Raw genomic sequence first — 27,064 nt, forward strand, 5'->3', positions numbered from 1 at the left:
ACCTTAGAACAGCAGAGAACAATAAGGAGAGAAACATGCACCTTAGAACAGCAGAGGACAATAAGGAGAGAAACGTGCACCTTAGAACAGCAGAGAACAATAAGGAGAGAAACATGCACCTTAGAACAGCAGAGAACAATAAGGAGAGAAACATGCCCCTTAGAACAGCAGAGAACAATAAGGAGAGAAACATGCACCTTAGAACAGCAGAGAACAATAAGGAGAGAAACATGCACCTTAGAACAGCAGAGAACAATAAGGAGAGAAACATGCACCTTAGAACAGCAGAGAACAATAAGGAGAGAAACATGCACCTTAGAACAGCAGAGAACAATAAGGAGAGAAACATGCACCTTAGAACAGCAGAGGACAATAAGGAGAGAAACATGCACCTTAGAACAGCAGAGAACAATACGGAGAGAAACATGCACCTTAGAACAGCAGAGAACAATAAGGAGAGAAACATGCACCTTAGAACAGCAGAGAACAATAAGGAGTGAAACATGCACCTTAGAACAGCAGAGAACAATAAGGAGAGAAACATGCACCTTAGAACAGCAGAGAACAATAAGGAGAGAAACATGCACCTTAGAACAGCAGAGAACAATAAGGAGAGAAACATGCCCCTTAGAACAGCAGAGAACAATAAGGAGAGAAACATGCACCTTAGAACAGCAGAGAACAATACGGAGAGAAACATGCACACTAGATCGGCCGATAGAACAGCATGTGAAACATTCACTATTTGTAGTAGTTTGCATGTCTTATTACCCAAGCCCGTCTGGACCTGGCTGCTTGTTCCGCAGCTGCATGGCGTGGGTTTTATGTCTGCCGTGTTTTACTGCGAGGCGGGCGATGGAGCGGAGAGAGAGAAGACACAAAAGTGCTCTTGGTGCAGAGCGGGAGTTGCCTCCATAAAGCCTCCTTCCTTCCAACACCCCGCAGTCATGTTTTCCATTAAAAACAATCACTGACAACACTTTAATGGCGGGGAAGTCGTTACCGCAGGGATGCTTCACCACGGAGAATAACTCCGACGCTGTCAAAGAGTTGGTCGTTTACCGTGCAAATGTACTCAAATCCCCCGGTGACCTTGTTTAGTTGTATGTGGTGAGAGGTTTAAGACCAAATATGTTTCATCTGGCATCACATGGACCAAGGTAAGACCTTCTGGAGGGAAGTTCTGTGGTCAGGTGAAAGAAAAATGGAGCTAATTGGCCACAATACCCAGGAATATGTTTGGAGGAGGAAAGGTGAGGCCTTTAATCCCAGGAACACCAAGCCGACCGTCAAGCATGGTGGTGATAATATTATGCTTTATCTAATAATGCAACAATATTATCTAATAATGCAACAATATTTTCTAATAATGCAACAATATTATCTAATAATGCAACAATATTATCTAATAATGCAACAAAATTATCTAATAATGCAACAATATTATCTAATAATGCAACAATATTTTCTAATAATTCAACAATATTATCTAATAATGCAACAATATTACCTAACATTGCAACAATATTATCTAATAAGGCAACATTATCTAATGATGAAAACAATAGTATCCAATAATGTAACAATATTACCTAATAATGCAAAAATATGATCTAATAATGAAAAAATATTATCTAACAATGCAACAATTGTATCTAATAATGCAACATTATCTAATAATGCAACAATATTTTCAAATAATGCAACAATATTATCTAATAATGCAACAATATTTTCAAATAATACAACAATATTATCTAATAATGCAACAATATTATCTAATAATGCAACAATATTTTCAAATAATACAACAATATTATCTAATAATGCAACAATATTATCTAATAATGCAACAATATTAGCTAATAATGCAACAATATTATCTAATAATGCAACAATATTATCTAATAATGCAACAATATTATCTAATACTGCAACAATATTAGCTAATAATGAAAAAATATCTAAAAATGCAACATTATCTAATAATGCAACATTATCCAACAATGCGACAATATTATCTAATAATGCAACAATATTATCTAATAATGCAACAATATTTTCAAATAATGCAACAATATTATCTAATAATGCAACAATATTATCTAATACTGCAACAATATTAGCTGATAATGAAAAAATATCTAATAATGCAACAATATTATCCAACAATGCGACAATATTATCTAATGATGCAACAATATTATCTAATAATAAAACAATATTAGCTAATAATGAAAAAAAATTATCTAAAAATGCAACATTATCTAATAATGCAACAATATTATCCAACAATGCGACAGTATCATCTAGCAATGCAACATTGTTATCTAATAATGCAACAATATTATCTAATAATGCAACAATATTATCTAATAATGCAACAATATTATCTAATAATGCAACAATATTTTCAAATAATGCAACAATATTATCTAATAATGCAACAATATTATCTAATACTGCAACAATATTAGCTAATAATGAAAAAATATTTAAAAATGCAACATTATCTAATAATGCAACATTATCCAACAATGCGACAATATTATCTAATAATGCAACAATATTATCTAATAATGCAACAATATTTTCAAATAATGCAACAATATTATCTAATAATGCAACAATATTATCTAATACTGCAACAATATTAGCTGATAATGAAAAAATATCTAATAATGCAACAATATTATCCAACAATGCGACAATATTATCTAATGATGCAACAATATTATCAAATAATAAAACAATATTAGCTAATAATGAAAAAAAATTATCTAAAAATGCAACATTATCTAATAATGCAACAATATTATCCAACAATGCGACAGTATCATCTAGCAATGCAACATTGTTATCTAATAATGCAACAATATTATCTAATAATGCAACAATATTATCTAATAATGCAACAATATTTTCAAATAATACAACAATATTATCTAATAATGCAACAATATTATCTAATAATGCAACAATATTAGCTAATAATGCAACAATATTATCTAATAATGCAACAATATTATCTAATAATGCAACAATATTATCTAATACTGCAACAATATTAGCTAATAATGAAAAAATATCTAAAAATGCAACATTATCTAATAATGCAACATTATCCAACAATGCGACAATATTATCTAATAATGCAACAATATTATCTAATAATGCAACAATATTTTCAAATAATGCAACAATATTATCTAATAATGCAACAATATTATCTAATACTGCAACAATATTAGCTGATAATGAAAAAATATCTAATAATGAACAACAATATTATCCAACAATGCGACAATATTATCTAATGATGCAACAATATTATCTAATAATAAAACAATATTAGCTAATAATGAAAAAAAATTATCTAAAAATGCAACATTATCTAATAATGCAACAATATTATCCAACAATGCGACAGTATCATCTAGCAATGCAACATTGTTATCTAATAATGCAACAATATTATCTAATAATGCAACAGTATCATCTAATAATGCAACAATATTATGTAATAATGCAACAATATTATCTAATAATGCAACAATATTATCTAATAATGCAACAATATTATCTAATAATGCAACAATATTACCTAACATTACAACAATATTATCTAATAATGCAACAATATTACCTAATAATGCAACAATATTATCTAATAATGAAAAAATATTAGCTAATAATGAAAAAATATTGTCTAAAAATGCAACATTATCTAATAATGCAACAATATTACCTAATAATGCAACAATATTATCTAATAATAAAACAATATTAGCTAATAATGAAAAAATATTATCTAAAAATGCAACATTATCTAATAATGCAACAATATTATCCAACAATGCGACAATATTATCTAGCAATGCAACATTGTTATCTAATAATGCAACAATATTATCTAATAATGGAACAATATTATCTAATAATGCAACAATATTATCTAATAATGCAACAATATTATCTAATAATGCAACAATATTATCTAATAATGCAACAATATTATCTAATACTGCAACAATATTAGCTAATAATGAAAACATATCTAAAAATGCAACATTATCTAATAATGCAACATTATCCAACAATGCGACAATATTATCTAATAATGCAACAATATTATCTAATAATGCAACAATATTTTCAAATAATGCAACAATATTATCTAATAATGCAACAATATTATCTAATAATGAAAAAATATCTAAAAATGCAACATTATCTAATAATGCAACATTATCCAACAATGCGACAATATTATCTAATAATGCAACAATATTATCTAATAATGCAACAATATTTTCAAATAATGCAACAATATTATCTAATAATGCAACAATATTATCTAATACTGCAACAATATTAGATGATAATGAAAAAATATCTAATAATGCAACAATATTATCCAACAATGCGACAATATTATCTAATGATGCAACAATATTATCTAATAATAAAACAATATTAGCTAATAATGAAAAAAAATTATCTAAAAATGCAACATTATCTAATAATGCAACAATATTATCCAACAATGCGACAGTATCATCTAGCAATGCAACATTGTTATCTAATAATGCAACAATATTATCTAATAATGCAACAATATTATCTAATAATGCAACAATATTTTCAAATAATACAACAATATTATCTAATAATGCAACAATATTATCTAATAATGCAACAATATTATCTAATAATGCAACAATATTATCTAATAATGCAACAATATTATCTAATACTGCAACAATATTAGCTAATAATGAAAAAATATCTAAAAATGCAACATTATCTAATAATGCAACATTATCCAACAATGCGACAATATTATCTAATAATGCAACAATATTATCTAATAATGCAACAATATTTTCAAATAATGCAACAATATTATCTAATAATGCAACAATATTATCTAATACTGCAACAATATTAGCTGATAATGAAAAAATATCTAATAATGCAACAATATTATCCAACAATGCGACAATATTATCTAATGATGCAACAATATTATCTAATAATAAAACAATATTAGCTAATAATGAAAAAAAATTATCTAAAAATGCAACATTATCTAATAATGCAACAATATTATCCAACAATGCGACAGTATCATCTAGCAATGCAACATTGTTATCTAATAATGCAACAATATTATCTAATAATGCAACAGTATCATCTAATAATGCAACAATATTATGTAATAATGCAACAATATTATCTAATAATGCAACAATATTATCTAATAATGCAACAATATTATCTAATAATGCAACAATATTACCTAACATTACAACAATATTATCTAATAATGCAACAATATTACCTAATAATGCAACAATATTATCTAATAATGAAAAAATATTAGCTAATAATGAAAAAATATTGTCTAAAAATGCAACATTATCTAATAATGCAACAATATTACCTAATAATGCAACAATATTATCTAATAATAAAACAATATTAGCTAATAATGAAACAATATTATCTAAAAATGCAACATTATCTAATAATGCAACAATATTATCCAACAATGCGACAATATTATCTAGCAATGCAACATTGTTATCTAATAATGCAACAATATTATCTAATAATGGAACAATATTATCTAATAATGCAACAATATTATCTAATAATGCAACAATATTACCTAACATTACAACAATACTATCTAATAAGGCAACAATATTATCTAATAATGCAACAATATTACCTAATAATGCAACAATATTATCTAATAATGAAAAAATATTATCTAACAATGCAACATTTGTATCTAATAATGCAACAGTATCATCTAATAATGCAACATTATCCTAAAATGCAACAACATGATCTAATAATGCAACAATATTAGTTAATATGCAACAACATGATCTAATAATGCAACAATATTATCTAATGATGCAACAATATTATCTAATAATAAAACAATATTAGCTAATAATGAAAAAATATTATCTAAAAATGCAACATTATCTAATAATGCAACAATATTATCCAACAATGCGACAATATTATCTAGCAATGCAACATTGTTATTTAATAATGCAACAATATTATCTAATAATGCAACAGTATCATCTAAGAATGCAACAATATTATGTAATAATGCAACAATATTATCTAATAATGCAACAATATTATCTAATAATGCAACAACATTACCTAACATTACAACAATATTATATAAGGCAACAATATTATCTAATAATGCAACAATATTACCTAATAATGCAACAATATTATCTAATAATGAAAAAATATTATCTAACAATGCAACATTTGCATCTAATAGTGCAACAGTATTATCCTAAAATGCAACAATATGATCTAATAATGCAACAATATTAGTTAATATGCAACAACATTATCTAATAATGCAAAAATATTATCCAACAATGCGACAATTGTATCTAATAATGCAACATTATCTAATAATGCAACAATATTTTCTAATAATGCAACAATATTATCTAATGATGCAACAATATTATCTAATAATGCAAAAATATATCTGTGCGGCGTCTTCAATAATGCGTATGCTGTATCGATCCGTGGTGGTGAAGAAGGAGCTGAGCCGGAAGGCAAAGCTCTTAATTTACCGGTCGATCTACGTTCCCATCCTCACCTATGGTCATGAGCTTTGTACTATGACCGAAAGGAAAAGATCACGGGTACAAGCGGGCCAAACGAGCTTCCTCCGCTAGGTGGCGGGGCTCTCCCTTAGAGATAGGGTGAGAAACTATCGGGTCAAACTCGTTTCGCCAAATAATTAGCATATGCCTAGAATTTCCACCTGGTCAAACTCGTCACGTCACGAGTGACACTTCACCTGTCATCATTTTCAAAATGCAGGAGGCTGATTTCAATCATTTGAAATCGCATAAAGGGAAGAAGATAAAGAGCTATTCAGTAGGATTTAAGGTCCAAGCTATTGAATATGCTAAAAAGAACAGTAAGCAGCTATGTTTTATTAATATACCGTAGCTGCGTGTGTCAAATATGAGTCATTAAATGACTCCCGCCTCCTGGTAGTAGAGGGCGCTAGTGATCCTTCTTGCGACTACTCGGCTGCAGAAGAAGTGACAACAAGCAGCAAGAGTAAGCAGCGATCGTTTATTTTTTCCTTTCGCCCGCACTTTTAACATGGAGGATTACATATCTAAAATAAAACAGTTTTATAAACTGGACTTTCAATCAAAGCAGGAGGTAATAAAGGAAAATCTCCATCGAGACAGAGAGACTTTCAAAACTGAAGGAAGATAAGGAAGACTTCTATAAACAAGTTAGCGATGCTTTTGATCAGAAGGAGCTGCGCATGGACTTCATTTATAAGTAAAGGTAAGACCTTAATAATGTTTTTTTTATTAAATGTGCTTTTCATGATGGTATCTTTACATCACACTCAAATTTATAAGCCCAGGCCTAAATTTAACGCATGCCTTTGGTAAACGCCGGAGTGAGAAGAGGTTTTAAATTAATTAGCGCCCCGGCGGCAATTTAAGGAAATGCGGTATGTAGATTAGATTAGATTAGATCAAGGGTAGGGAACCTATGGCTCGGGAGCCAGATGTGGCTCTTTTGATGACTGCATCTGACACTCGGATAAATCTGAGCTGACATTGCTTAACACGATAAATAATAAATAATACCACTTGTAATCAAAGTGTTAAAAATAATGTTTAAAATATAAAATATTGTCATGCATTTTTATGTTCAAGAAGTTGGTAAGAAGTCATTTATTTATTATTGGTTAGTGTAGGGCTTGCCCTCCAGAGGGTTTTTCAGACCACCAAGCACTGACATGAGAGCCAGTTTCAAGGTTACAATATTGTTTTATTTTTCAATAAGTCTCTCAGTTGCTTTCCAGCAATTGTCTTTTTCTCTTTCGTTATCGCACGCGCTCTGGTTTCTAGCCCCAAACCCGTCTCTCCTCCTGGCTGCTGCTTATAACATAGCGACAGGTGATCAGATAAAAAGGCCCAGGTGGGTCGTCTACGCACCTGTCGCTGAATTTGAGGCCTGTCCTGGCAACACTCTGCTTCGCTGCAGGCTCGCAGGCCACGCCCCCTCCACAGTTAGCTTTAGAATAACAATGTTATTACAAAGAATAAGAGACCTCTCTAGAAACGCTGATCTTTCTTAAAAATGCACGAGTTTTATTGTGTTCAGTGTTAAAAAAATATTATATGGCTCTTAAAGGTAAGACCCTAACGTTTTTACAATTTAAAATATTTGGCTTCTTGGCTCTCTCAGCCAAAAAGGTTCCCGACCCCTGGATTAGATAGTACTTTATTTATTCCGTCAGGAGAGTTCCTTCAAGAAAATTTTAATTTTCAGCACAATCCCATTCAAGATCAGACAAACATCACAGGGAGACAGAACAGGATCGCTGACGGGTCTGCCGGTTTCCACTGCCCCTTACAAAAAAGATGAGATACAGGTAAACAAGGGGGGGGTATGGGAGAAAAAAATAGAAGATGTATAATTGTAGCAGACGTAACGGGCCCTGAATGCAACACAAGTGCTGTGTAAAAAAGCAGCAATGCGATACAGAGCCTGTTGTCTAGCGGACTGCACGCATGACTTGCACACACACCGACGGGCAAAACAGCAATTATGACTCCGTTCTGAGTCACCAGCCGGGCAGACAGGAGACAATTCCAATGTAAACTGATATTGGAAGACGCTAAACTCTAATCCTACCTTTTCAGTTAAAGGGGAACATTATCAGCAGACCTATGTAAGCGTCAATCTATTTTTTTAACCGATTTCCGAACTCTAAATGGGTGAATTTTGGCGAATTAAACGGCTTTCTGTTTATCGCGCTGCAGGCGATGACGTCAGAATGTGACGTCGCCGAGGTAACACACCCGCCATTTTCATTTTCAACACATTACAAACACCGGGTCTCAGCTCTGTTATTTTCCGTTTTTTTGACTATTTTTTGGAACCTTGGAGACATCATGCCTCGTCGGCGTGTTGTCGGAGGGTGTAACAACACTAACAGGGAGGGATTCAAGTTGCACCACTGGCCCGAAGATGCCAAAGTTTCTGCCGCCAGACCCCCATTGAATGTGCCGGAGTTTCTCCACATTTTATCGGCGATGCTAAGACAGACATGGCACAGAGATGTATGGATAACCTGCAGATGCATTTGCAACGATTAAGTCAACGAAATCACAAAGGTGAGTTTTGTTGATGTTGACTGCCAGCTAATCGATGCTAACATGCTACGCTAATAGATGCTAACATGCTATTTACCGGCGGTGCTAAAGCAGACATGGCACAGAGATGTATGGATAACCTGCAGATGCATTTGCAACTATATTACGTTTCCTCGCACACACATTTAATGCGAAACAAACACTTACCAATCGACGGATTTAAGTTGCTCCAGTGTCACGAGATGCGAAAGTCCTGATCGTTTGGTCCGCACATTTTACCGGCGATGCTAACGCAGCTATTCGGCCATGCTATGGCTATGAATAGCGTCAATAGCTATTCGCTCAATAACTTCAGTTTCTTCTTCAATACTTTCATACTCCAACCATCTGTTTCAATACATGCGTAATCTGTTGAACCGCTTAAGTCGCTGAAATCAGAGTTTGAATCCGAGCTAATGTCGCTATATCTTGCTGTGGTATTCCCATTGTTTGTTTACATTGGCAGCACTGTGTGACGTCACAGGGAAATGGATAGTGGTTTCGAAGATAGCGAAAATAAGGCACTTTAAAGCTTTATTTAGGGATATTCCGAGACCGGTAAAATAAATAAAAAAATTAAAAAAATACAACAAGCCACTGAGAACTGATTTTTATTGTTTTTAACCCTTTTGAAATTGTGATAATGTTCCCCTTTAAAGTGTCTACAGGTCATTCAGTTCTCCCCTGCATGGGATCTTAAAACATCTCCATCACAACACAGCTCTGATTGACAAACTGAAAGAGACCTGAATGCGGTCTAAAAGCAACGAAGGAAAAGAGTCTCAGATTTGGTGGTTCAGCTGGATTTCCCCTTCGCTCGGGTCCAGACCTTTAATACGCCAAGTCCGCTGACTTGTCTGGCATCATGACACCAAACAATGTATTTTCCGCAGTCAAAACAATATATCACAGCCGCAGGGAGGAACTGTGCAGTAACAGGAACCAAGACCATGTCATCCAATCTCGCAAAGTACGCCAGGCCAAACCCAGAACGTTGGCATGGCTAGCAATCGACAATTTAAAGTCAATTTGTTGGTTCTCTTGTAATTGGCAAATTAAGTCAGCCTCCTTCCGTGGAAATTGGTAATAGCGGAGGCTATTTTACACCGGGGCGGGATTTTAAGTAAGAATCCTCAGCATAACTGTGTCCAATTCAGCTAAATGTGCCTACAGCAACAATTCAGCTTCTACCACGAAAGCCAAAGACCCGGCTTTTTCCCCGGCTGATGTGCCGTGAAATTCAGCGGCTTGAAAAGGAAACAGCCAGAGTGCGTCAATTCCGCCGCCGTCTTCAGTGTCGTAAACAGCTGGCCAGGACTTTATCAGGCAGTGGGAACATTCAAGTCTGATTCTGCAATATGTTTTGGGTCTGACTCATGTTTCAGTTGGCCAGCTGCACTTTGACAAAAACATCCACGGGCTTAGGTTGACAGAGGGAGTTGAACACGACCCCCTTCTTATCCATTTTTCAGGGGCTGGGAAACAGACGCTTACTGTTTCCAGAACATTCCATGGCAGCCCGCGAGGACAGACAATCTAATTTTTAGGTGGGTTTTGTGGATCCAATCGAGTAAGTATCGACGCGTTCCAGCATAAACTGCGAGTGTGGAGGAGTCAAAAAACTGTTCAATGCTAACCAACAAGAGACTGAGGGCAGCAGTCTAGAGGCTAATCTTTCCTGTGATAAAATGGCAACCAAGGTGATCAAAAAGGTCAACCAAAGAACGAGATTCCTCTACAGAATCTCCTCTCTGATCAACAAAAGCACCTTGAGGATTCTAGCGGGAACTCTCATTCAACCCTTCTTCGATTACGCTTGCACCTCCTGGTACCCCAGCACCTCCAAAACCCTCAAATCTAGACTCCAAACATCCCAGAATAAGCTAATCCGGTTACTTTTAGACCTCCACCCCAGATCACACCTCAATCCAACCCACTTCTCCAAAGTGGGCTGGCTCAGGGTGGAGGACAGAGTAAAACAACTTGCACTGAGCCTAGTCTATAAAATCCGCTACACCTCCCTGATACCGAAGTACATGTCAAATTACTTCCTTAACGTAAATGACCGCCATAACCACAACACCAGGGGGAGCTCCACAAACCACGTTAAACCCAGATTCCGATCTAACAAAGGTCTTAACTCATTCTCTTTCTATGCCACATCAATGTGGAATGCACTCCCAACAGGTATAAAAGTAAGTGCATCTCTATATTCCTTCAAAACCGCTCTAAAACAACACCTCCAGGCAACTTCAACACTTTACTAATACCCTCCTCCATTCACATCCCATCTCCCTGGATTATAAACAACTCAAATGTACTTCTAATGTATATACTTGTTCTTATGCTATCTGAACTCACTATGTTCTCTGCTGGCTGTACATATCCTACTAAGTAAGACCTACACTGTTTCAATGTCCACATTTCTCTGTTGATGCAATTGTTGATGACTGAAGTACTGATATCAACCAAAGCTCCTCATCCCACTCCCCAGATTGTAAATAATGTAAATAATTCAATGTACATACTATGATGATTAACTTGTGTGATGACTGTATTATGCTGATAGTATATATTTGTACCATGAATTGATTAACGTGGACCCCGACTTAAACAAGTTGAAAAATTTATTCGGGTCTTACCATTTAGTGGTCAATTGTACGGAATATGTACTGTACTGTGCAATCTACTAATAAAAGTATCAATCAAAGCAACACAATAGACCGCTGAGGGAGTCATGCTCGACAACTTGCTTTTAGCTTGTTGTCTAGCGCTCTTGCCTCTCTATCATGTGACCCCAACGACCAAGATATGAGCCAAGTACACCGCAACAAAAAATATACTTTTGTTTTTTCTCCCATTGTGAGTTGAAACCAAAGATCTAAACATTTACTATATACACAAAAAAGCTATTTATCTCAAATATTGGTCACAAATCTGTGTTAGTGAGCATTTCTTCTTTGCCAAGATAATCCATCCCACCTCACAGACCTACTCAGTGTCCACCCTGAAATCGTTAAGTTGGGAGTTCAAACCCCGGCCGAGTCATACCAAAGACTACATAAAAATGAGACCCATTGCCTCCCTGCTTGGCACTCAGTATCAAGGGTTGGAATTGGGGGTTAAATCACCATAAATGATTCCCGGGCGCGGCACCGCTGCTGCCCACTGCTCCCCTCACCTCCCAGGGGGTGATCAAGGGGATGGGTAAAATGCAGAGGACGAATTTCACCACACCTAGTGTGTGTGTGACAATCATTGGTACTTTACTTTACATTAATTTTAGGTGTGGCATATCAAGATGCTAAGAAGTAATTAACTAAGAAGGCTGCCCACTATAAAAGGCCACTCTGAAATGTGCAGTTTTATCACACAGCACAATGCCACAGTTGTCGCAAGTTTTGAGGGAGCATGCAGTTGGCTGGCTGACTGCAGGAATATCCACCACAGCTAATCCCCGTGAATTGAATGTTCATTTCTCTACAGTAAGAGAGAGAATTTGGCAGAACATCCAACCGGCCTCACAATCGCAGACCACGTGTAACCACACATCCACCCGGCCTCACAGTCACAGACCACGTGTAACCGCACCAGCCCAGGACCTCCACATCCAGCAGGTGCACCTCAATGATCGTCTAAGACCTGCCACCCGGACAGCTGCTACAACAACTGGCAAATAATTTTTGCAAAGTGTGAGAAACCATCACAGGGAATTTATTCTGCATGCAAGCAAGCAAAACTGCGCCTAAATATGCCACACCTGTGAAGTGGGATGGATTATCTTGTTTATATTATGGTTGAGTTTAGGTACCAGGCAGTGGAAAAGGGACAAAACATGCAACAAGCTTTGTTATGCAACACTTGGTCCTAAAATCAGCATGACTCATGCACGCCAATGAATCGATTTGTGCACATTCCAGCCTTCATTTGTGTAGTTTTACTTACGATCGAGTCCGTTGATGTACTTCATGGATATCTCGCAATGGCCCCACACGGCGCTGACGATGGGATGGAGCTTCTTGCCTTTCAACCCTCGGAACGCCACTCCCAAGTACTGTCCTTCCACCATGAAGCTCAGCGTCCCGTCGTCCATGTCCAGAATGACCAGCAGAGAGTCCGGCAGGGTAAAGGACTCCTCCGGCTCCAGGAAAGAAGGGTAAGTCGGCAGCGAGCTGTGCGCCCGGTTTTTGCTATCGTGATAGAGGCGGTTACGTCCCAGATCCCAGCCCCAGGACTCGCAGTCTGACCCCACCAAGGCAGTGTACCCCACAGAATGTAAGGCAGCTTCGGAGGTAGCCACTCCGACGACAGCGTGGGTTCCACGCTGCCTGGAGGGCCAGTGAATCCTCCAGACGTGCAGGCCCCTCGTGTATCCAACCCGCCCTCGGATGCAGTCCGTGCTCTGAGCGACCGGGGTGGCGGTGAAATGTCAACTTATCCTCCTCTTTGATGAAAATGTTCAAAGACCGATCGTCCGAGTTCCACGCGTGACGAAGTTGTGTCTCCGGTGGGGCGCATGGCATGTCCAGAAGGAGATCCAGTCTGGGAGGTTTGGAGAAATCCGGGCCCCTCAACTCCGGGTGCTGCCTGTGTTGAGCCGAGGGCCGGTAGGACGGGGAGCCGCCGCTTTCGCCGCGGACGTCCACGGATTTGATGCCACCTGAAATCTTCTGGCCCATGGCTGGGGTGGATCAGGTGGCGGGGTGGGTGGTGTTTGTGCTGCGTTGAACGGAGCGTGGCGTTACCTCATCAATGCGGTGGAGCTGAAGCGAGAGGTCCCGACTGGGGGGGGGGGGGCGGTGGAGGGAGATGGAGGAGGAGGAGGTTATGAATGAAAGAGGAACGTGATCTGGTTTCATGCCCCGGATGTCTTCAGGAGGACACAGCTGCGACTGCTAACACTGTTGACAGAGGACAAGAGAGAGACAAATGTTATAAGAATGTCGGAAAATAGACAAAAACACTACTCCAGTACTCAGAGTTTGGACCCCTACCAAGACAGAACAGTCTTGAATCCGGTCTAACCTATGTGAGGGGTCTCCAACTTTCACCATTAGAGCTAGGTCTGCAACGATTACTCTATTTCCTTGAATTTCCCCCGGGTATATAGTATGCACCTGTCTAGAATTACTACCGGGTCAAACTCTTTTCCCAAAATATTATTTTTATTAGCGCATGTCTGGAATTTCCGCCGGATCAATCTCATTTTGCAAAATAATTAGCATATGCCTAGAATTTCCACCGGGTCAAACTCGTTACGTCACGAGTGACACTTCCCCTGTCATCATTTTCAAAATGGAGGAGGCTGATTTCAATCATTTGAAATCGCATAAAGGGAAGAAGATTAAGAGCTATTCAGTAGGATTTAAGGTCCAAGCTATTGAATATGCAAAAAAGAACAGTAAGCAGCTATGTTTCATTAATATACCGTAGCTGCGTGTGTCAAATATGAGTCATTAAATGACTCCCGCCTCCTGGTGGTAGAGGGCGCTAGTGATCCTTCTTGCGACTACTCGGCTGCGGAAGAAGTGACAACAAGCAGCGATCGTTTATTTTTTCCTCTCGCTTGCACTTTTAACATGGAGGATTACATATCTAAAATAAAAAAGTTTTCTAAACTGGACTTTCAATCGAAACGGGAGGTAATAAAGGAAGATCTCCATCGAGACAGAGAGACTTTTAAAACTGAAGAAAGATAAGGAAGACTTCTATAAACAAGTTATTGATGATTTTGATTAGAAGGAGCTGCGCATGGACTTCATTTATAAGTACTCCCGTCCAAAGGCAAAACCCAGTAACTCAATTTTGTTCAAAACTGAGCTGATAATAATTTTGGAGTTACTAGGTGATATGCTTTACATTAGTGTATGCGATATTGTAATTTGTTCCGTAAGTAAGTGCGCATGGCAGGACCTAGCAACTACCACATAACCGCGTAGATACAACAGAAAAACCTACTATCTCAAGGGTATCTCTAGAAGTGAGTTACTAGGTTCTGCTTTTGGACGGGAGAGTAAAGGTAAGACCATAATATTTTTGTTTTGTTTTTTTTATTAAATGTGCTTTTCATGATGGTATCCTTACATCACACTCAAATTTATAAGTGCAGGCCTAAATGCCTTTGGTAAGCGGCGGAGTGAGAAGAGGTTTTAAATTAATTAGCGCCCTGGCGGCAATTCAAGGAAATACTGTAATCGATTAAATTGATTTATTTGGAAAAAGGCTTTGATTTATATTCTGTCACTTCAATTAATTATTTAACAAGATAAAAATGAACAAAAATTGATAGTTTTTTCATTTGTGTAAAAAGTACAATTTCTATCTACATTTGTTACAGAAAATAAGCAGAACATCGTTGTTGATTTCAACCATTGATGTCGGAAGTTTTGAGTAGGCATGCAGTTGGCTGGCTGACTGCAGGAATATCCACCAGAGCTAATGCCCATGAATTGAATGTTCATTTCTCTACAACAAGAAAGAGAATTTGGCAGAAGATCCACCCGGCCTCACAGTCACAGACCACGTGTAACCACACCAGCCATGTTCAGCATGACCTGGCTCCTGCCCAAAGTGCCAAAACCAGCACTAACTGGTGTACTGACCATGGCATTACTGTCCTCCATTGGTCCGCCAACTCCCCTGACCTAAACCCCATGGAGAATTTGTGGGGGATTGTGAAGAAGAAGCTGAAAGACACCAGACACGATAATGCAAATGAGCTAAAGGCCGCTATTGAAGCATCCTGGGCATCCACAACACCTCAGCAATGCCACAGGCTGACTGCCTCCATGCCACGCCGTATTGATGCAGTAATCCGAGAAAAAAGGATTCCCAACTAAGTACTGAGTGCATTAATTGACATTTTCAAATGTTTGATTTTGTTGTTAGAAATCTTTTTTTTTTTTTTACTTGGTCTGAGGAAATATTCAAATTTTTTGAGATAGGATTTTTGAGTTTTCTTAAGCTGTATGCCATAATCAGCAATATTAAAATAATAAAAGGCTGGGAATATTTCAGTTGATGTGTAATGAATCCAGAATGTATGACATTTTTGTGTTTTTAGTTGCATTACAGAAAAAAAAAGGACTATTCTAATTTGAGACAGCCCTGTAGTAATACCAATTTGTTTTGAATGTATGTATACATGTTTTTTTCCTTTGATAAAAAAAAAATATATATGCATCATAAATGCACCACGCCACTAGCCACAGGTGTCTTGGCAATCTAGGGGAAAATGTAAAAAATGTTTTTAGTAATATTAATTTGTTTTATAATGTATGCATAATTTTCTTTTTCCTTTTGATAAATATATGCATCATAATTGCACCACGCCACTAGCCACAGGTATCTTGGCAATCTAGGGGGAAATGTAAGAAAAAAATATAGTAATACCAATTTGTTTTGAATATATGTATATATATATATTTTATTTTTCTTTTGCCAAAAAATATATGCATCATATTTGCACCACGCCACTAGCAGGGTTTCCCACACACATTTATTTATATGTGGCGGCCCGCCACGAAAGAATTACGGCCGCCACAAATAAAAAATGAATAAATAAATAAATAAATAAAAAATATATATATATATATATATCCATCCATCTTCTTCCGCTTATCCGAGGTCGGGTCGCGGGGGCAACAGCCTAAGCAGGGAAACCCAGACTTCCCTCTCCCCAGCCACTTCGTCTAGCTCTTCCCGGGGGATCCCGAGACGTTCCCAGGCCAGCCGGGAGACATAGTCTTCCCAACGCGTCCTGGGTCTTCCCCGTGGCCTCCTACCGGTTGGACGTGCCCTAAACACCTCCCTAGGGAGGCGTTCGGGTGGCATCCTGACCAGATGCCCGAACCACCTCATCTGGCTCCTCTCCATGTGGAGGAGCAGCGGCTTTACTTTGAGTTCCTCCCGGATGGCAGAGCTTCTCACCCTATCTCTAAGGGAGAGGAAACTTATTTCGGCCGCTTGTACCCGTGATCTTATCCTTTCGGTCATGACCCAAACCTCATGACCATAGGTGAGGATGGGAACGTAGATCGACCGGTAAATTGAGAGCTTTGCCTTCCGGCTCAGCTCCTTCTTCACCACAACGGATCGGTACAACGTCCGCATTACTGAAGACGCCGCACCGATCCGCCTGTCGATCTCACCATCCACTCTTCCCTCACTCGTGAACAAGAGGTACTTGAAGTCCTCCACTTGGGGCAGGGTCTCCTCCCCAACCCGGAGATGGCACTCCACCCTTTTCCGGGCGAGACCAAGGACTCGGACTTGGAGGTGCTGATATATATATTGATATATATATATATATTTCGGCTTTTGACTCGCTCGACCGCTCATAAAAGCAATGGGACTCTGTCTGTGAATGGAGCTTGTAGTTACATATTATATAAATATGTAAATATTATATAAATATGTATATAGATATGTACATAAAGTGTTGTAATTATATTCCAACTCCGCGTTCTTCTTGGTCATCGCCGCCGCTGCCGCAGACTCCCAATCCAATCCAATCCAATCCACTTTATTTATATAGCACATTTAAACAACAATAACCTTTCCAAAGTGCTGAACAGCCATGTTAAAAACAATTGTAAAAAAATAAAATAAAAATAAATATATATATATATATATTATGCTCCACCAATGTCTGAATAAAAGCAAAAAATAAATAAATATAAAACCAATATAAAAACAAATATGATTAAAAACTATTTTAAAGGGTAAAATCAATTAAAACAGTAAAATAGAAATCAAAGTGTATAAAAAACACAGAGGACCACACAACTCACGTAGTGTTAAAAGCCAAAGAATAAAAGTGGGTCTTAAGACGAGACTTAAAACACTCCACTGTAGAAGCAGTTTGAACATGGAGCGGAAGAGTGTTCCAGAGCTTAGGGCCGACCACAGAGAAGGCCCTGTCTCCCCTGGTCTTAAGTCTGGTCTTGGGCACCACGAGCTGGAACTGGCTCTCGGACCTCAGAGCGCGCGCAGGAGTGTAAATTTGGATGAGGTCCGAGATATACTGAGGTGCCAGTCCATGTAAAGATTTAAAAACAAACAGCAATGTTTTGAAATCAATTGTAAAATGAACAGGGAGCCAGTGCAAACTCTGAAGAATTGGGGTTATATGCTGGTGTTTCCTGGCCCCTGTTAAAAGTCCTGCTGCCGCGTTCTGGACTAACTGCAACCGGGAGAGAGCTTTTTGGCTAATGCCAGCATAAAGTGCATTGCATTAGTCCAGGCCACTTGAAATAAAAGCATGCACGACTTGTTCAAAAAGGTTAAAAGATAAAAACGGTTTAACCTTTACTAAAAGACGAAGGTGATAAAAACACGATTTTAAAACGCCATTGACTTGTCTAGTTTAAAATCGCTGTCACCCCCGCTGCCCGACCACACCCCCACAAATAGATGCCTGATAGAGATGCGCGGATAGGCAATTATATCATCCGCAACCGCATCACCAAAGTCGTCCTCCACCCGCCATCCACCCGAACCAACAATTTATCAGAACCGTACCCGCCCGCCAACCGCCCACTGAAATACATCAGAGGTCAGCCGCCTTTACCACTCACAGAGCTATTTAAACCCGTTCCACAGAGTAATGAAGACAATTGGAGCCGCTAACTTTCTTGCGACTATCCAATAGCGTTCATCCGGATGACAAGAATATGGCCGTGCTGTGAAGCCATTCAACACCATGTACGAACCAATTGTTGGTCCGGCAACATGTTGTGTGCAACTTCCGCAATCACACGTTCAAGATTGAAAGGCATACTGGGTGATACAGAGTATACTGATGGTTGTGATATAAACAACTTTAACACTTACTAATATGCGCCACGCTGTGAAGCCACACAATACAAGATTGACAAACACATTTCGGGAGAACATCCTCACAGTAACACAACATAAACGCAACACAACAAATACCCAGAATCCTTTGTATCCGTGACACTTCCTGAATATATATTACACCCCACACCCCCAACCCCGCCCACTTTAACAACGCATGGGGGGGTTGGGGATGGGGGGTTGGCGGGGTTTGTTGCTAGCGGCGTGTATAAAATAGTCAGGGTAATGTCACGGATACAAAGGATTCTGGGTATTTGTAGTGTTGTGTTTATGTTGTGTTACTGTGAGGATGTTCTCCCGAAATGGGTTTGTCAATCTTGTTTGGTGTGGCGTCACAGCGTGGCGCATATTACTAAGAGTGTTAAAATTGTTTATATCACAACCATTACTGTACTCTGTGTCACTCAGTGTGCCTTGCAGACGTGTGCGTGTTGCCGCGGAAGCAACACACAACATGATGCTGGACTGACAATCAGATCGTACATGTTGTAGAAAGCGATAAAGTCAATGGCTTCATAGCACGCCCTAATACTTATTATCTGGGTGACTACCGGCAGTCATTCAAGAGAATAATAGCGTCTCCTATTGTCTTCTTCGCTTTATGACACGGGTCGTAAATAGCTCTTCGAATGGCAAAGGATACCGATCCCAGAACCATGTATCCCAGACCAGTTGATCTGCCGTTTCTTTTCTTTTTCTCCTATGTCCCACTCTCCCTTGTGGAGGGGTCCGGTCCGATCCGGTGGCCATGTACTGCTCGCCTGTGTATCGGCTGGGGACATCTCTGCGCTGCTGATCCGCCTCCGCTTTGGATGGTTTCCTGCTGGCTCCGCTGTGAACGAGACTCTCGCTGCTGTGTTGGATCCGCTTTGGACTGGACTCTCGCGACTGTGTTGGATCCATTATGGATTGAACTTTCACAGTATCGTGTTAGACCCGCTCGACATCCATTGCTTTCCTCCTCTCCAAGGTTCTCATAGTCATCATTGTCACCGACGTCCCACTGGGTGTGAGTTTTTCCTTGCCCTTATGTGGGCCTACCGAGGATGTCGTAGTGGTTTGTGCAGCCCTTTGAGACACTAGTGATTTAGGGCTATATAAGTAAACATTGATTGATTGATTGATATATCAAATATTTCCGGATGGTTCAACCGCCACCCGCCCGAATCTAATTAAAATCTATTTTTTCGTCATGTCACCCGCCCGACCTGAGGTTTATCCACGAATTCCGCGGATGAGACCGCAAACCGCGCATCTCTAATGCCTGAAACACTGACTAGCCACAGGGGTCTTGGCAATCTAGAGAAAAATGTAAGAAAAAAATGTAGTAATACCAATTTGTTTTGAATGTATATATATATAATTTTTTCTTTTGCTAAAAAATCTGTGCATCATCTATGCACCACGCCACTAGCCACAGGTGTCTTGGCAATCTAGTGAAACCCTGCATTACGGTTTATAGACACTCATCGCCTAGATCAGGGGTCGGGAACCTTTTTGGCTGAGAGAGCCATGAAAGCCAAATATTTCAAAATGTATTTCCGTGAGAGCCATATAATATTTTTTAACACTGAATACAACTAAATGCGGGCATTTTTAAGTAAGACAAACATTTTTAGGGTGTAATAAGTTGGGGCGGTATAGCTTGGTTGGTAGAACGGCCGTGCCAGTAACTTGGGGGTTGCAGGTTCGATCCCCACTTCCGCCATCCTAGTCCCTGCCGTTGTGTCCTTGGGCAAGACATTTTACCCACCTGTTCCCAGTGCCACCCACACTGGTTTAAATGTAAAAATTAGATATTGGGTTTCACTATGTAAAGCGCTTTGAGTCACTAGAGAAAAAGCGCTATATACTTCACTTCAATCAATCATCCATCCATCCATCCATCCATCCATTTTCTACCGCTTATTTCCTTTCGGGGTTGCGGGGGGCGCTGGCGCCTATCTCAGCTACAATCGGGCGGAAGGCAGGCTACACCCTGGACAAGTCGCCACCTCATCGCAGGGCCAACACAGATAGACAGACAACATTCACACTCACATTCACACAATCAATGTTTATTTATATAGCCCCAAATCACCAATGTCTCAAAGGACTGCACAAATTATTACGACTACGACATCCTCGGAAGAACCCACAAAAGGGCAAGGAAAACTCACACCCAGTGGGCAGGGAGAATTCACATCCAGTGGGACGTCAGTGACAATGCTGACTATGAGAAGCCTTGGAGAGGACCTCAGATGTGGGCAACCCCCCCCCCCCCTCTAGGGGACCGAAAGCAATGGATGTCGAGCGGGTCTAACATGATACTGTGAAAGTTCAATCCACAGTGGCTCCAACACAGCCGCGAGAGTTCAGTTCAAAGCGGATCCAAGACAGCAGCGAGAGTCCCGTCCACAGGAAACCATCTCAAGCGGAGGCGGATCAGCAGCGTAGAGATGTCCCCAACCCATACACAGGCGAGCGGTCCATCCTGGGTCCCGACTTCTTATTCTTTTTAATAACATTGTTATTCTAAAGCTAACCAATAATAAATACAATACTTCTTACCGTTAATGCGACTTCTTGAACAGGTGCGATAGAAAATGAATGGTTGGATTATAATGCATGAGAATGTTTTATCATTTGAACATTATTTTTAACACTGTGATTGCCAGCAGAATTATTCATTACTTATCGTGTTAAGCAATGTCAGCTAAGATAAAAAAAATAAAATACTACACGGTCTAGCTCCATCCTATCTTGCCGATTGTATTGTACCATATGTCCCGGCAAGAAATCTGCGTTCAAAGGACTCCGGCTTATTAGTGATTCCCAAAGTCCAAAAAAAGTCTGCGGGCTATAGAGCGTTTTCCGTTCGGGCTCCAGTACTCTGGAATGCCCTCCCGGTAACAGTTCGAGATGCCACCTCAGTAGAAGCATTTAAGTCTCACCCTAAAACTCATTTGTATACTCTAGCCTTTAAATAGACTCCCTTTTTAGACCAGTTGATCTGCCGTTTCTTTTCTTTTTCTTCTATGTCCCACTCTCCCTTGTGGAGGGGGTCCGGTCCGATCCGGTGGCCATGTCCTGTTTGCCTGTGTATTGGCTGGGGACATCTCTACGCTGCTGATCCGCCTCCGCTTGGGATGGTTTCCTGCTGGCTCCGCTATGAACGGGACTCTCGCTGCTGTGTTGGATCCGCTTTGGACTGGACTCTCGCGACTGTGTTGGATCCATTATGGATTGAACTTTCACAGTATCATGTTAGACCCGCTCGACATCCATTGCTTTCCTCCTCTCCAAGGTTCTCATAGTCATCATTGTCACCGACGTCCCACTGGGTGTGAGTTTTCCTTGCCCTTATGTGGGCCTACCGAGGATGTCGTAGTGGTTTGTGCAGCCCTTTGAGACACTAGTGATTTAGGGCTATATAAGTAAACATTGATTGATTGATTTATCAGAGAGCCAGATGCAGTCATCAAAAGAGCCACATATGGCTCTAGAGCCATAGGTTCCCTACCCCTGCTTTAGATGTTGTCCTTAAATGTGATGCATTATTCACTGGGAAATTAAAATGTGCACACCACTGCAACCTTAATAAAAGGTGAAAAAAATACAACACCGCCCCCTTCACAACTGGTCACCTAAATCTGCCTTTAGACAAAGTATTTTGCTCACGACTGAAGAGAAAAACGCAAAACCGGCTCATAGGTTTTATGCCAGACTTCAAGTTGGATGGGAATAAGCCAAAAATAGGCCGATGAAACATAAACACTGGCAGAGACACAGGTGCCGTGACTCATAGCGCATCCTTCCAGCACACCCGTGCCAGTCCCGTCATGCAACCCTCCCCTCTTGTGCAATATCATCTGGAATTTGCACCTTACTCATCGACAGACATGCAATTTTAATGAACGTTGCTGCAAGAGTCTGCAAGAATACCAAGAAAACAAAACACTTGGTAATAATGTATGATTTTTTTTTTAATTCTTCAGTCTAACTGTTGAAACGACCACATTAGATCTCCTTTTTGTCAGGCTTTCCCCTGACAGTTTGTCCATGTTTTAGTTTTTTCCTCTGCATTTGTCTGTTTCCTCTGTGTTTAGTATCGCCTGTCTAGTGCTCTTATTTTGTCAGCTTCCTGTCTTGTTCCCTGAGTGCTGTGTTCCTCCCTCAGCTGCGGCGGATTGGCACCTGGCCACACCTGTTGCCAATCAGCCTGCTCCTATTTGTACCTGCTTTTGTCTCGTGTCAGTGGCTGGATCATTGTATTTAGGGCGGCATGGCGTAGTGGGTAGAGCGGCCGTGCCAGAAACCTGAGGGTTGCAGGTTCGCTTCCCACCTATGGACATCAAAGTCGCTGCCATTGTGTCCTTGGGCAGGACACTTCACCCTTTGCCCCCGGTGCCGCTCACACCGGTGAATGAATGATGAATGAATGATTGGGGGTGGTCGGAGGGGCCGTAGGCGCAAACTGGCAGCCACGCTTCCGTCAGTCTACCCCAGGGCAGCTGTGGCTACAGATGTAGCTTACCACCACCAGGTGTGAATGAATGATGGGTTCCCACTTTGAGTATATAACAATAGAAAAGCGCGATATAAATCTAATCCATTATTATTATTATTATTATTATTGTCATTTGGACTTGCCGTTGCCATATGTTGCTCTTGTCATGTCGATGTGATTCTTTTCAGCTATTACCTGTCATGCTACATTTTGTAGCGGTAAGCTGTTCTTGTTAGCCATTAGTTATTTCCAGTTTTTTTGTTTGCCATCCACTAGCTTCCATACTAAAGTTCCTTTTTGTGTTCTAGCTTCCAGTGCTAGCTCCCTTAGTTTGTTATTACGCCCACGTTTGTTTTTGTTTAGTTTTAATGAAATCATGTTTTCATATTCTATGCCTGCCTGCGTCTCTGCATCTTGGGGTTGAACAACAAATAACTCTGACAGAATGATCCAGCCACTGACACAAGACAAAGCAGGTACAAATAGGAGCAGGCTGATTGGCAACAGGTGTTGTGTTCCTCCAATCAGCCGCAGCTGAGGAGGAACACAGCACTCGGGGAACAAGACAGGAAGCTGACAAAATAAGAGCACTAGACAGGAATTAAAGACAGGAGATACTAAACACAGAGGAAACAGACAAATGCAGAGGAAAAAACTAAAACATAGACAAATTTACAGGGGAAAGCCTGACACTTTTCCCGCAAAAGTGTGGAGCACTAGTTGGTATTCTCAGGTCGGTTTGGTTTTATTTCTACTTCCTATCTAACCAGTGTACCCTGCAGTGGACGTTTGATTTTGTCACATTTTGGGGGGAAATAGCTCTGTTATACAAAAAAATACGAACGTCCACTTCAGGAGGACATACTATATGTTGTACATGAGATTGGCTTCCAGTTAAGTTTTATTTACTTAAATTATTTTTCAAAGTCCCTGTTACGGTTTCTTAAAAGACATAATTTTAAGCTGTGGGACAAAAGAAGTACGGCGAATCATTTGCTGAGCATTTAGTTGACTCCTTCATTGCAAATATTCGCTCATTTGGAATTTGATGCCTGCAGCATGTCTCAAAAAAGCTGGCACAAGTGTCAAAAAAGACTGAGAAAGTTGAGGAATGCTCGTCAAACACTTTTTTGGAACATCCCGCAGGTGTGCAGGCTAATTGGGGAACAGGTGGGTGCCATGATTGGGTATAAAAGCAGCTCCCATGAAATGCCCAGTCATTCACAAACAAGGATGGGGCGAGGGTTCACCACTTTGTCAACAAATGCGTGAGCAAACTGTCCAACAGTTTAAGAACAACATTTCTCAACGAGCCATTGCACGGAATTTAGGGATTTCACCATCTACGGTCCGTAATATCATCAAAAGGTTCAGATAATCTGGAGAAATCACTCCAAGTAAGCGTAATAAACATTGAATGCCCGTGACCTTCGATCCCTCAGGCGGCACGGCATCAAAAAGGGACATCGGTGTGTAAGGGATATCACCGCATGGGCTCAGGAAAACTTCAGAGAAACCGCTGTCAGTAACTACATCTGTAAGTGCAAGTTAAACCTCTACTATGCAAAGCCAAAGCCATTTATCAACAACACCCAGAAATGCCGCCGGCTTCGCTCATCTAAGATGGACTGATGCAAAGTGGAAAAGTGTTCTGTGGTCTGACGAGTCACGTTTCAAATTGTTTTTGGAAACTGTGGACGACCAAAGAGGAAAAGAACCAGTCGCACTGATCTAGGTGCAAAGTTGAAAAGCCAGCATCTGTGATGGTATGGGGCTGTATTAGTGCCCAAAGCATGGGTAACCATGTGATAATTGCCTCACACTAAGGTTTAAATGAGAATAACCTTGTAATTATTTCCTCAAACTTGGTTTAATTGTGAATAACCATGTAATAATTTCCTCAAACTAGGGTTTAGTTGTGCATAACCATGTAATAATTGCCTCAAACTAGGGTTTAATTGTGAATAACTATGTTATAATTGCCTCAAACTAGGGTTTAATTGTGAATAACTATGTAATAATTGCCTCACACCAGGGTTTAATTGTGAATAACTATGTAATAATTGCCTCACACTAGGGTTTGATTGTGAATAACCATGAAATAATTGCCTCAAACTAGGGTTTAATTTTGAATAACCATGTAGTAATTGCCTCAAACTAGGGTTTAGTTGATAATAAACATGTAATAATTGCCTGAAACTCGGGTTTAATTGAGAATAACCATGTAATAATTGCCTCACACTGGGGTTTAATTGTGAATAGCTATGTTATAATTGCCTCACATTAGGGTTTAATCGAGAATAACCATAGAAAAATTTCCTCATACTAGGATTTAATTGAGAATAACCATGTAATAATTGCCTCAAATTAAGGTTTAATTGAGAATAACCATGTAATAATTGCCTCAAACTAGGCTTTGATTTTGAATAACCATGTAATATTTTCCTCACACGAGTGTTTAATTGAGAATAACCAGGTAATAATTGCCTCAAACTAGGCTTTGTGAATAACCATGTAATAATTGTATCAAACTAGGGTTTAATTGAGAATAACCATGTAATAATTGCCTCAAACAATATTAATTGAGAATAACCATGTAATAATTGCCTCAAACAATACTAATTGAGAATAACCATGTAATAATTGATACAAACAAAAGTTTAATTGAGAATAACCATGTAATAATTGCCTCACACTGGGGTTTAATTGTGAATTGAGAATAACCATGTAATAATTGATACAAACAAAAGTTTAATTGAGAATAACCATGTAATAATTGACTCACACTGGGGTTTAATTGTGAATAACTATGTTACAATTGCCTCAAATTAGGGTTTAATTGAGAATAACCATAAAAAAATTCCTCACACTAGGATTTAATTGAGAATAACCGTGTAATAATTGCCTCACACTGGGGTTTAATTGTGAATTGAGAATAACCATGTAATAATTGGCTCACACTGGGGTTTAATTGTGAATAACTATGTTATAATTGCCTCAAATTAGGGTTTAATCGAGAATAACCATGTAATAATTGTATCAAACTAGGGTTTAATTGAGGATGACCATGTGATAATTGTATCAAACTAGGGTTTAATTGAGAATAACCATGTGATAATTGCCTCAAACAATATTAATTGAGAATAATTATGTAATAACTGCCTCAAACTAGGCTTTAATTATGAATAACCATGTAATAATTGTATAAAACTAGGGTTTGATTGAGAATAACCATGTAATAATTTCCTCACACGAGGGTTTAATTGAGAATAACCAGGTAATAATTGCCTCAAACTAGGCTTTAATTGTGAATAACCATGTAATAATTGTATCAAACTAGGGTTTAATTGAGAATAACCATGTGATAATTGCCTCAAACAATATTAATTGAGAATAACCATGTGATAATTGCCTCAAACAATATTAATTGTGAATAACCATGTGATAATTGCCTCAAACAATATTAATTGAGAATAACCATGTG

At 38.9% G+C, this 27,064-nt stretch overlaps 1 protein-coding gene across 1 annotated transcript in view; it reads right to left on the reverse strand.

Moving 5' to 3' along the window:
- Nucleotides 1-27,064, reverse strand: part of LOC133568067 (SPRY domain-containing SOCS box protein 4-like) — a 208,332-nt gene that overhangs the window by 67,490 nt on the left and 113,778 nt on the right. The window contains 2 exon segments of the mRNA XM_061919776.1: nt 13,179-13,647; nt 13,649-14,134. Of these exon segments, the coding sequence (XP_061775760.1) occupies nt 13,179-13,647; nt 13,649-13,912 (733 nt within the window). The 5' untranslated portion in view covers nt 13,913-14,134.

The sequence above is a fragment of the Nerophis ophidion genome, linkage group LG14 (genome assembly GCF_033978795.1).
Source record: "Nerophis ophidion isolate RoL-2023_Sa linkage group LG14, RoL_Noph_v1.0, whole genome shotgun sequence".
Taxonomy (NCBI): domain Eukaryota; kingdom Metazoa; phylum Chordata; class Actinopteri; order Syngnathiformes; family Syngnathidae; genus Nerophis; species Nerophis ophidion.